This window comes from Neoarius graeffei, chromosome 19, assembly GCF_027579695.1.
Source record: "Neoarius graeffei isolate fNeoGra1 chromosome 19, fNeoGra1.pri, whole genome shotgun sequence".
Classification (NCBI taxonomy): Eukaryota; Metazoa; Chordata; class Actinopteri; order Siluriformes; family Ariidae; genus Neoarius; species Neoarius graeffei.
In genome coordinates this window covers 50482270-50495574 of record NC_083587.1, presented here as the reverse complement: position 1 = coordinate 50495574, position 13305 = coordinate 50482270, and the positions used below count along the sequence as shown (strand labels likewise).

At 41.6% G+C, this 13305-nt stretch overlaps 1 protein-coding gene across 1 annotated transcript in view; it reads right to left on the bottom strand.

The window, feature by feature from the left end:
• zfpm2a (zinc finger protein, FOG family member 2a) overlaps window positions 1-13305 on the bottom strand; it is a 238979-nt gene that overhangs the window by 110044 nt on the left and 115630 nt on the right. The window contains exon 2 of the mRNA XM_060900602.1: window positions 6905-7063. Coding sequence (XP_060756585.1) covers window positions 6905-7063 — 159 coding nt within the window. The remainder of the gene's footprint in view (window positions 1-6904; window positions 7064-13305) is intronic.

Genomic DNA, 13305 nt, shown 5'->3' with positions numbered 1-13305 from the left:
TTAATTTCTTCAAAAGTAGTAAGTCGTAAAAGTGCAAAAAAAAAAAAAAAAAAAAAAATATATATATATATATATATATATATATATATGTTACTGAGGGTAACTTAGTGGCACTTTCTCCAAGGAACTCGGGGAGACATTAGCCAAGGCTGACGAAGGTTCGCCAGCATGATAATACCAGCTGAATGCTAATAGATTACAGTGCGGGCTAATCTCATCTCATCTCATTATCTGTAGCCACTTTATCCTGTTCTACAGGGTCGCAGGCAAGCTGGAGCCTATCCCAGCTGACTACGGGCGAAAGGCGGGGTACACCCTGGACAAGTCGCCAGGTCATCACAGGGCTGACACATAGACACAGACAACCGTTCACACTCACATTCACACCTACGGTCAATTTAGAGCCACCAGTTAACCTAACCTGCATGTCTTTGGACTGTGGGGGAAACCGGAGCACCCGGAGGAAACCCACGCGGACACGGGGAGAACATGCAAACTCCGCACAGAAAGGCCCTCGCTGGCCACGGGGCTCGAACCCGGACCTTCTTGCTGTGAGGCGACAGTGCTAACCACTACACCACCGTGCCACCTGTGCGAGCTAATATTAACTTTAAAATTTTGAGATCTGATAATTAGGCTTAGCTAATGTTTTCCACGTTTCTTGTTTTCTCTCGAATGTTAGCTAGCATGCTAATAAATCTGTCAATACAAACTAGCTGAATGCTAAAACGCAGCTAAAACCTATATGTAGCAGCACACAGATTATGTTGTGACTTGTGGAGAAAATGTAGAGATTCTTCTTTTGAATTGTAGTACAAGTCTAAAGTATTAAAGGAGAGCAGAAGGCAATTTTTTTTATTATCAAAATTCTATTTATCTAATTTTATAAAATGTAAGAATGCATTTTTGATAGCTATTGTGTCACTGCTATAGCAAGTTATGAGTGTTTGAAATATGCTCTGTAATATATCAGTCCATATGTCAAAGCGACGGCCGTAAACGAGATTCGGTGAGACCTGTGCGAGACATCGTAGGACGGAAGTAAAACGTACAGCGGAAATCAAAGTGACCGACATCTGCCAACGTTGTCAAAAGACACGCGCCCTCTTTCGAATGCTGACGTAATCAAGCCGGAAGTTTTCCCTGTGTCCGAAATCGCTCCCTACTCACTATATAGGGCACTATATAGTGCGGACGCCATTTTGTAGTGCTGTCCGAAACCTTAGTGAGGATTATGTGGGAAATGCGCTCAGTATAATATGTATTTATCACAAAAATACATACGTTATTTACTAGCTGGGAGGTCCGTATGGTGAAATACCGTGACCGAGGTCTTGAAAGTACTGAGCGAGGCCCTCTGTGCTGAGGTCAGTATTTAAGGCCGAGGTCACGGTATTTCACCATACGGACCGACCTTAAGCTGGTAAATAATATATTTATTTTTTTCTTTACCAGATTCTAACAGAAAACGAGAGCGCCCGAAAGGGAAAACCGAGCCGAGCCACCATTTTGAATCCTCATTCACGGCTGTAATGCAAATGGCTTCCTCCTCGGTATACAAGTGCACTTCCATGGCAGGAAAACAACTACATTTTGCCGCCTATGTAGTCCCCTATTTATACAAAATTGAGTCATTCAGGATTCAGCCATGTTTTTGCTCGGCGTTAGCAACAGTTACAGGTTTTTAAGCTTTCTACTGAAATGTTTTCTTTTATTTCTTTTTCCTCATGGTAGTAAAACTTGCTTTCGCTGTGAACACTGTCGTTATCGCTATCCATGATGTAAAATTAACGCTGTTCTCCTGAGAAATGCTGGCAAAAATTTATAAGATTTTTGAGAATCTTATAAATAAATCTTATTTAAAAAGATAAATGATGACAAAACATGCTACTATGTTTGCTGTTGTTGTGAATGGGCGAGTCGCCAGAGGTCCATAACCGGGGTCCGTAACTGGGGTCCTTACGATACGGACCCGCTCGCCAGCCAATCAGAGCGCAGGATTTGATGGAAACCACTGACTGATCTGGTACATTTTAATTGTGTGACAGTAATGAAGTAAATATGAGCGTGACGGACTAGTCCTTATCCTGTCGTCTTTCCAACTCTTCTTAGTTGGTTCGAAGTCGTATGGAATAATCTCCATGTCACGTACGCGAGGGAGGCGGATGTATGTACAGAAATATACAGTTTAATAAAGTGCAGAATATAGCGAGACAATATATACCGCAAGTTGGCCTTATGGTTAGCGTGTCTGCCTCTCGATCGGGGGACCGTGAGTTCTACTCACGGTCGGGTCATGCCAAAGACCATCATAAAAATGGTACCTACTGCCATCTGGCAAGGCACGCTGCAATACAGATGCGAGTGGGGAGTCAAACTCTCGCGGTTACAACCAGTTTTAGATCACGTTGAAAAGATAGATGCCTCAGACATCTTAAATGTGTAGATGTAACCCCTCCTTTGTGTGTGTGTGAGATTTCGTTTGTTTTATTTTATATTTTGTTTGTTTTCTTTTTTTTTTTTTAATTATGCACAATTATTACTGAACCTGTGCTGTATTATGGATTCGTGGTGGTGCAGTGGGGTGGGGTTGTTTGTGGGGTGGGATTGTATTGAAATGTATGTCAAATTGTGTCTTTTATAACTGGAAAAAACAATAAAAACACTTTGTTTTAAAAAAAAAAAAAAAACTCTTGCGGTTACCAGAGGACTAGCCCCCCACTGTAACCCTAGCTATGCAATAGGCGACAGGCTGAGGGCTACGGAAACGGAGATTGCCACCGCCCTATGCGCCACATGGCGTGGGAAGGGACTTTTGACTTCTGAGACAATATACACACAGCCAAACAATCCAAAACGGCACGCTAGATCAAAAACGAGAATACAGGCAAAAGGGTCAGTCGAGGCGCAAACAGGACATCAAAGGCAAAGCGAGGACAAGAACGAGAAACAGGCACAAGGATAGTGAAACAGGAAATCAAGACAACGGGTAGAAAGGCTCGGTAATGCGTATCGTAATATGTTGCGATGCAAGTGCATCAGCACAGTCCTTAAATAGGTAAACACATAGTTCCTTAATTGAGCTCAGGTGCGCTTTGTTCACGTCACGCGTACTGGAGTCCACTCGGCGAGCCTTCAGGTGCCCGCGACACAGCGCGCAGGAATGACATTCCATCACTGATGAAGCTGGCAAATCTCGAAATGAATCTAAATTGGAATGATATGGTGATCTGGCCACTGCATAAACAGTTTTCAAAATGGCGGCGCTGACATTTCACGTTTGAAGTCTCGCACAAGTCTCGTGAAGATTGCGCGGATAAGCGACGCCTGCCGTGGACCACACAAACTACATTCAACATGGCTAAAAGGCCGATAAGCGTATGCCAATACGAGTCATGGTATAAAGTTACTAAAACCGAAAACGTAATTGAATAACACGTTAATTAAGAAATAAAGCAAGTTTAAAAATGACTTCAGTTCTCATCTCATCTCATTATCTCTAGCCGCTTTATCCTTCTACAGGGTCGCAGGCAAGCTGGAGCCTATCCCAGCTGACTACGGGCGAAAGGCGGGGTACACCCTGGACAAGTCGCCAGGTCATCACAGGGCTGACACATAGACACAGACAACCATTCACACTCACATTCACACCTACGGTCAATTTAGAGTCACCAGTTAACCTAACCTGCATGTCTTTGGACTGTGGGGGAAACCGGAGCACCCGGAGGAAACCCACGCGGACACGGGGAGAACATGCAAACTCTGCACAGAAAGGCCCTCGCCGGCCCCGGGGCTCGAACCCGGACCTTCTTGCTGTGAGGCGACAGCGCTAACCACTACACCACCGTGCCGCCCCTGACTTCAGTTCTCCTTTAATAAAAAAAAAAGAAGTAAAGAGGAGGATTTAAGATGAGTTCTCTCATGTATATGGATAGTCTGGAACTGATCTTGGATCAGCAAATCACCAAGTTGCGAACTATTTAGGCACTGAGCCATCTGGCCGCCATCTTACCACTCCCACCGCGTGTATTTGGCTTGTGTGTTAAACCGTCGTATCCAATCAAATTTGCCTCAACAAAAGTATCTCCTGACTTTTTTCTCCTTTCATTACTTCCTCTTATTTTCTCAACTTTACCCCCATTCCTTACGCATCTTTATAGCGCCCACCTTCACTGTTCGTTTTTTTTCTTTTCGAGTACAGTCTCTGATCATTTTATTTTGAGCGCCTCTTTTACCACTATAATTATTTCAAAGGAGATTATTTTAGTTTTTATCATACAGTGTATCTTTCTCTTTTATATATTTCTTCTTATATCTATCTATCTATCTATCTATCTATCTATCTATCTATCTATCTATCTATCTATCTATCATACCAACACAAAGGCTGATTATTTTCTGATGTTATTTGCCATTTTCACTTCATTCTCACAGTCGTGTCTTAACAGTATTTATTTGTCACAAGCTGCATGAATATTGTGACAGTGAATTATGTGACCAGTGAATACTGTTAAGACATGACCGTGAGAATGAAGTGAAAATGGCAAATAACATGAGAAAATAATCCTGGTTCAACAACTGTTCTAAACAGAAAGGAAGTATTGTACAGCCTTTGTGTTGGTATAATAACAATAACAAGTGTTGCCAGGTAAAACCAACCTCGCCCAGTAGCACTTACGATGAATATGAAGGAAGATATCACATAAAAAAAAAATAGGTACCCTATGGGTACATGTGGCTACTGCTTATAAATAAAACGGTTTTCTGATCCCATGTCCGTACAGTAAATATAGCATATATATTTACTCTGTGAGGCAGCAGCCACAAAAATGAAGCGTAATCCAAAAATGAACAATTTAAAAATCACAGAAGTAAAATATCCCAAGTGTCTGTAGTATATATTATTCTACTTGTACCTCATACAATTTTCCAAACTGAAACCTCCGAACTGAGGCTGACATACACACGCTGTCGCCATGACCCAAACTCTTATTTCCCGGAAATGGCCCGGCGCTAGAGCTCAGTGGAACGCACTTTCCCTCTGTAATAAGCATAAACATGTCTGAAAGCGATTTCTTTAGTCTAGTCCATTTATTTATAATTTATATTTATCATAAAAAAAAATCAACAGAGCAGGGAAGGTGTTTAAAAGTGGGCGTAACCAAAACCCCTTCCTTTGCGTATATAAACGAACCAAGAAACCATCCAATGACAGCAGTGTATGCAAATGACGTAGGTAGTGATCCAATCAGTGTGTTTGTGGGAGGAGTCTTTCCGAGGCAGCACTTTTTTTTTTGTAATACCTTTTTGGTCACTGTGACCTTGACTTTGGCTGGATGACACCTAAAATTTTGGAGGGTCTATTTGAGACCAGTGCCCATCTATCCTCAAAGTTTCCTGAAGACTGGGCCAGCCGTTTTCCCGTAACATCATTTACAAAGAAAGAAAGAAAGAAAGAAACTTGACCGAAAACAATACCTCGCCCCCCGGTGGACTCCGTCCTGGGCAAGGTAATAATAATAATAATAGATAGATAGATAGATAGATAGATAGATAGATAGATAGATAGATAGATAGATAGATAGATAGATATAAAGGAAGAACTATACAAAAGAGAAAGATACACTGTATAAGACAAAAACTGAAATAATCTCTGTAAAAATAATTATAGTCGTAAAAGAGCCAATCAAAAAAATGATCAGAGACTGTACTCGAAAAGAAAAAAACAAAAAAAAACAAGAACAGTGAAGGTGAGCGCTATAAAGATGCGTAAGGAATGGGGGTAAAGTTGAGAAAATAAGAGGAAGTAATGAAAGTAGGAAAAAATGTCAGGAGATACTTTTGTTGGGGCAAGTTTGATCGGATACGACGGTTTAAAGGAGAACTGAAGTCATTTTTAAACTTGCTTTATTTCTTAATTAACGTGTTATTTAGTTACGTTTTCGGTTTTAGTAACCTTATATCGTGACTCGTATTGACAACTAATTGCAATTAAATATTACACTTATCAGCCTATTCGGTTTTTAGCCGTGTTGAATTTAGTTCGTTTGGTCCACGGCAGGCGTCGCTTATCCGCACGATCTTCACGAGACTTGTGCGAGACTTCGAAACGTCAAGTGTCAGCCAGGTGTCAGCGCCGCCATTTTGAAAACTGTTTCACAAACGAAATATTGCACAAAAACGAGTTTAAATCACGATTACTGCCTACTTTTTTCAAACTTTCCTGATCGCTATCAAAACAAACAAAACTTCCGGCTTGATCACGTCAGCATTCGAAAGAGGGCGCGTGCGTCTTTTGACAACGTCGGCAGATGTCGGTCGCTTTGATTTCCGCTGTACGTTTTACTTCCATCCTACGATGTCTCGCACAGGTCTCAGCGAATCTCGTTTACGGCCGTCGCTTTGACATATGGACTGAGATATTACAGAGCATATTTCAAACACTCATAACTTGCTCTAGCAGTGACACAATAGCTATAAAAAAATGCATTCCTATATTTAATAAAATAAGAAATAGAATTTTGATAATAAAAAATTTGCCTTCAGTTCTCCTTTAACACATAAACCAAATCGACGCGATGTGAGTGGTAAGATGGCGGCCAGATGGCTTCACTCTGACAAGCCTATGAGCGCTCAAGATTTTATACACAGCTCAGTGTATTTACGTCAGATACTAATCTAGAATTTCAGCTCATGATACCTGGTCTGGAATAGTAATCTTTCACTTTTACACTTTTTTTTTTAGCATTTTTAGGTAAATAAAACAAACAAACAAACAAACAAACAAACAAACCACCCCTTTCCTTCTAACACTCATCTCATCTATACGATCTGATCTCCTTCCAACTAGCATTCCATAAAACGCTCCCTTTAAACTCCGACTCTGACTCTTTTACTCTCTGACCTTTAGCGCAGAAGTACTCCATGTCCTCACAGCCAAGGTTCTCTGTCTCAAAGTCCGCCGTGAAGTTCTCCTCAGCTGAAAACTCCTCTTTAGCCGCAAGCTCGTTCCCCTCAGACACGCATTCCTCCTCTTCCTCTTCCAAACCATCGTCGAGGGGACCTGAACACATGCACAGAACAATCACACACTCTTCATACACACTCTGTGCAGATACGACGAGTAAATTTACTCTTTTTTTTTTAACCACACGACAGAACTCCAGCTACGTTTGAATGAGTGGTTAGCGCATTAGCTTCATTATCTACAGAATGTGAGCTGTAAGATTCAGGAATATTGTTAAAATTTGGTAATAGATTGCTGTATCATAAAGCAGGGTCTCTTACTCTGGTTATCAGGAACATTTACTTTATTCAGCTACAGTGGTGCTTGAAAGTTTGTGAACCCTTTAGAATTTTCTATATTTCTGCATAAATATGACCTAAAACATCATCAGATTTTCACGCAAGTCCTAAAAGTAGATAAACAGAACCCAGTTAAACAAATGAGACAAAAATAGTATACTTGGTTGTTTATTTATTGAGGAAAATGATCCAATATTACATATCTGTGAGTGGCAAAAGTATGTGAACCTTTGCTTTCAGTATCTGGTGTGACCCCCTTGTGCAGCAATAACTGCAACTAAACGTTTGCGGTAACTGTTGATCAGTCCTGCACACCGGCTTGGAGGAATTTTAGCCCATTCCTCCGTACAGAACAGCTTCAACTCTGGGATGTTGGTGGGTTTCCTCACATGAACTGCTCGCTTCAGGTCCTTCCACAACATTTCAATTGGATTAAGGTCAGGACTTTGACTTGGCCATTCCAAAACATTCACTTTATTCTTCTTTAACCATTCTTTGGTAGAACGACTTGTGTGCTTAGGGTCGTTGTCTTGCTGCATGACCCACCTTCTCTTGAGATTCAGTTCATGGACAGATGTCCTGACATTTTCCTTTGTAATTCGCTGGTATAATTCAGAATTCATTGTTCCATCAATGATGGCAAGCCGTCCTGGCCCAGATGCAGCAAAACAGGCCCAAACCATGATACTACCACCACCATGTTTCACAGATGGGATAAGGTTCTTATGCTGGAATGCAGTGTTTTCCTTTCTTCAAACATAACGCTTCTCATTTAAACCAAAAAGTTTTGGTCTCATCCGTCTACAAAACATTTTCCCAATAGCCTTCTGGCTTGTCTACATGATCTTTAGCAAACTGCAGATGAGCAGCAGTGTTCTTTTTGGAGAGCAGTGGCTTTCTCCTTGCAACCCTGCCATGCACACCATTGTTGTTCAGTGTTCTCCTGATGGTGGACTCGTGAACATTAACCAATGTGAGAGAGGCCTTCAGTTGCTTAGAAGTTACCCTGGGGTCCTTTGTGACCTCGGCGAGTATTACACGCCTTGCTCTTGGAGTGATCTTTGTTAGTTGACCACTCCTGGGGAGGGTAACAATGGTCTTGAGTTTCCTCCATTTGTACACAATCTGTCTGATTGTGGATTGGTGGAGTCCAAACTCTTTAGAGATGGTTTTGTAACCTTTTCCAGCCTGATGAGCATCAACAACGCTTTTTCTGAGGTCCTCAGAAATCTCCTTTGTTCGTGCCATGATACACTTCCACAAACATGTGTTGTGAAGATCAGACTTTGATAGATCCCTGTTCTTTAAATAAAACAGGGTGCCCACTCACACCTGATTGTCATCCCATTGATTGAAAACACCTGACTCTAATTTCACCTTCAAATCAACTGCTAATCCTAGAGGTTCACATACTTTTGCCACTCACAGATATGTAATATTGGATCATTTTCCTCAATAAATAAATGACCAAGTATAATATTTTTGTCTCATTTGTTTAACTGGGTTCTCTTTATCTACTTTTAGGACTTGTGTGAAAATCTGATGATGTTTTAGGTCATATTTATGCAGAAATATAGAAAATTCTAAAGGGTTCACAAACTTTCAAGCACCACTGTATATGACTAAAGGAAAGCAGTTTTGAATATTTACTGCTAAAATAGTGCAGGCATTAAACGAATGCTGATGATGGAGCGAGATGAATCGTTGCCCAAGTGATTCAGTATTAAAAATAGAAGGTACTGAAGCGTCCAAAGCTACTTTTTTTTTTTTAATTCCAAATCCAGTATAACAGCACTGTGGTTGAGTAGCAACCACAGCAGAGCCACATCACACACACGGTTCATCTCATTGTGCCTGCAGCTGATGACTCACAATGAAACCCACACACACACACACAACAACAGCTTAATAAGCACATGCAAAACCTGCCTATAACAACAGAGACACACACTTTTTTTTTTAAATATCCATATTAAAGAAACAAATAATCACATTTAATCATATTTAAAATTTTCCTCTCAACCCCGATATTTAACAGTTATTCTACAAAATCAAGTCGTACACGCCGAGTTGTCTATAAGCCGTGTACGACGAGATTGAGATTGAGTCGAATAACTGTTTTATTCTATCCACATTCACTGGATTTTGAGAAACGGAGCGTTTTATTATTATTTTTTGCAAATTCGATCAATAAAAACTTCATACAAAACGTCCGACAAAATCATTTCCGCTTAGAATTTAAACAAACCGGCGAAATGACAGGAGCAATTTGTGAAAATTGCGATAATAATAATAATAATTCTTGAAAAATAAAAAAGATACGTTCTTACCATCAAAGACTTTTATTCCATGTTTTGTCGCTTTTTAAAAAAAAAATATATGTGTTTGCCTTTTTTGTGTTTTTGTTTTCGAGTAGTTTTTATTTCGTCCTCGGTTGGTTCAGCAAACCGCTCCGCCATTTTGTTTTTCCTCTACTCACGGTATATGAGCTGATGTCCTAGTAATAGAGTAGCCAATCAGAGCGTGCGATTGCTCATATCCAGTGAATGTAGATAGAATCAAGTTGATTAGTCGACTAAGCGTCCGCTATTTATTTCTTCAGTTTTTCACTGATAATTAATGCAAGTCTAGTTCACCCAAAATCATTTCAATAAACACATCCCAAGGACTGAATCTTTATTTCAAATCTGCTTTTGAACATCTCATCTCATCTCATTATCTGTAGCCGCTTTATCCTGTTCTACAGGGTCGCAGGCAAGCTGGAGCCTATCCCAGCTGACTACGGGCGAAAGGCGGGGTACACCCTGGACAAGTCGCCAGGTCATCACAGGGCTGACACATAGACACAGACAACCATTCACACTCACATTCACACCTACGGTCAATTTAGAGTCACCAGTTAACCTAACCTGCATGTCTTTGGACTGTGGGGGAAACCGGAGCACCCGGAGGAAACCCACACGGACACGGGGAGAACATGCAAACTCCGCACAGAAAGGCCCTCGCCGGTCACGGGGCTCGAACCCGGACCTTCTTGCTGTGAGGCGACAGCGCTAACCACTACACCACCGTGCCGCCCTCCAAATGAAAATACTGTGATAAATTAATTAATATTTTTTTTCAAAATATCTGAAAAATCTTTTGAACTCTGAACCTCCTTAATATAAAGAGGATATCACATGCTATATATAAAATTTGAATTCATCTGAAGTGAATAGACTTGTGCAAAAGGCAACAGAGCGGTTCCTTTCAAAGAAAAGAAGGATAAAGGGGAAGATCGAACATGTTAAAAAACCCGAATCAGGTTCAGTACCTGAAATCACTACAGACACTGTTATAGAAGCTTTAGGATTAGATCAATACTCAGATTGTTCAGAAATTGAATAACGAATCAAAATAAATTTGACAATACAAAATTGATATATTTTTGATGTTTACAAAATCAAGTTATTGTCTCATCTCATCTCATTTCATCTCATTATCTGTAGCCGCTTTATCCTGTTCTACAGGGTCACAGGCAAGCTGGAGCCTATCCCAGCTGACTACGAGCGAAAGGCGGGGTACACCCTGGACAAGTCGCCAGGTCATCACAGGGCTGACACATAGACACAGACAACCATTCACACTCACATTCACACCTACGGTCAATTTAGAGTCACCAGTTAACCTAACCTGCATGTCTTTGGACTGTGGGGGAAACCGGAGCACCCGGAGGAAACCCACGCGGACACGGGGAGAACATGCAAACTCCGCACAGAAAGGCCCTCGCCGGCCACGGGGCTCGAACCCGGACCTTCTTGCTGTGAGGCGACAGCGCTAACCACTACACCACCGTGCCACCCGAGAGAGTTTGCATCGACTAAAAAATGAAATTTGAGTAGAAAAGTGTTATGAAGTGGAGTGATGGTTTCCACCATGTAGTTATGTAGTTGCTTACTTTCCCAGAACGTCATGTGCTGAAGTGGTTTATTTTTTCATGTTACAGAAATTTGCAGACAATTCCCAATTTCCAAATGCGCGCACACACACACACACACACACACACACCTAAACTACCGGTACATGCCTCTCATGCGTGTATGCATGAGCAAAAGCTCCCAGCAGTTCAGACGCATTAAAAAAAAAAAAAAAACCACCCTCTTTGACCAAAACAGCTTTGAACCCAGTGCCGATACTCTAAGCGCCGGAACAATGTGTCTGAAGGAAAGTTGCTCTCTCGCTGCCTCCTGACTTTTCACACCAACATTAGCACAGCAACAGGGAAGAAAATACTTTTATTAATTTGTTCACCTTATCACAGGGTACAATGTTGATTTTTCCATTTACATACCATGCCTTTGGGTAATACAGCGCTGCAATCTGAAAGGAGACACTTTCCTGTGTGATTAATTTTCCCCCCCATGTGCAATATTATTTCTCTAAATCTAAATGATTTAGAGTTTTGCTTGTAGCTGTACATTTCTGTATTTGCATATTACTATTTTGCAGCAATCCTGGTCTGATGGAATTACGGCTACCTGAGTTGCATTAAGGCAGAGCGAAGAAAAAAAAATCAATGCGTTTGAATATATAATGCTTCTGCCCCCAAAACAAAGATTTTTTTTTTTTTTGCATATTTTCAGCAAGCGCACTTATATGGCCTACGTGTGTCAAATCAGAAAAAGTTGGGACGTTATGGAAAATGCAAATTAAAAATGAAAGCAGTTGAGTTCTACATTTACTTTGACTTGTATTTCATCGCAGACAGTATGAACCCGAGATATTTCATGGTTTTTTTTTCCAGTCAACTTCATTCCATTTGTTCATATACATCTGTTCCTGCGTTTCAGACCTGCAACACATTCCAAAAAAAGTTGGGACGGGGGCAATTTAGGGCTGGTAATGAGGTAAAACGATTAAATGTGATTTGAAACAAGTGATTGTAATCATGACTTGGTCCAAAATCAGTATTGAGGAAAGGCTGAGTCATTGAGCAGCAAAGATGCGCTGAGGATCTCCAGTTTGTCAACAATCCATCCATCCATCCATCCATCCATCCATCCATCCATCCATCCATCCAACCATTTTCTGCCGCTTATCCGGATCCGGGTCGCAGGGGTAGCAGCCTAAGCAGAGCAGCCCAGACTTCCCTCTCCCTGGCCACCTCTATCAGCTCTTCCAGGGGAATACCGAGGCGTTCCCAGGCCAGACGAGAGATGTAATCTCTCCAGCGTGTCCTGGGTCTGCCCCGGGGTCTCCTCCCGGTGCGGCATGCCCAGAAAACCTCCCTTGGGAGGCGTCCAGGGGGCATCCTAACAAGGTACCTGAACCACCTCAACTGACTCCTTTCGATGTGGAGGAGCAGTGGTTCTACTCCGAGTCTCTCCCAAATGACCAAGCTTCTCACCCTGTCTCTAAGGGAGACCCCAGCCACCCTGCAGAGAAAACTCATTTCTACCGCTTGTATCCGAGATCTCATTCTTTCAGTCACTACCCACAGCTTGTGACCATAGGTGAGGGTGGGAACGTAGCTGGACCAGTAAATTAAGAGCTTTGCCTTTTGGCTCAGCTCTCTCTTTACCACGACAGACCGGTTTAGCATCCGCATCACTGTTGACGCTGCCCCGATCCGTCAGTTTGTCAACAAATGCATGAGAAAATTAGTGAAATGTTGAAAAACAATGTTCCTCAAATAAAATATAGGAAGTGATTTGGATTTTTCACCCTTTATGGTGCATAATATCATTAAATGATTCAAGGAACCTGGAGGAAGTTCGGTACGGTATGTAAAGGGCAAGGGCTCAAGCCTAAGCTGAACACCCGTTCGCTCTGATCCCTCAGACAGCACTGCATCAAGAACCGTCAGCCATCTATAGCTGATAGAAACCTTTGTAAAGCTCTACAATACGGAGTTACATCGAAAAATACCAGTTAAAACTTTACTATGCATAAATGATGCTTTATGGTAATGGTGTCCAGAAGCACCGTCAACTTCTCTGGCCTCGGAGGCATCTGGGATGG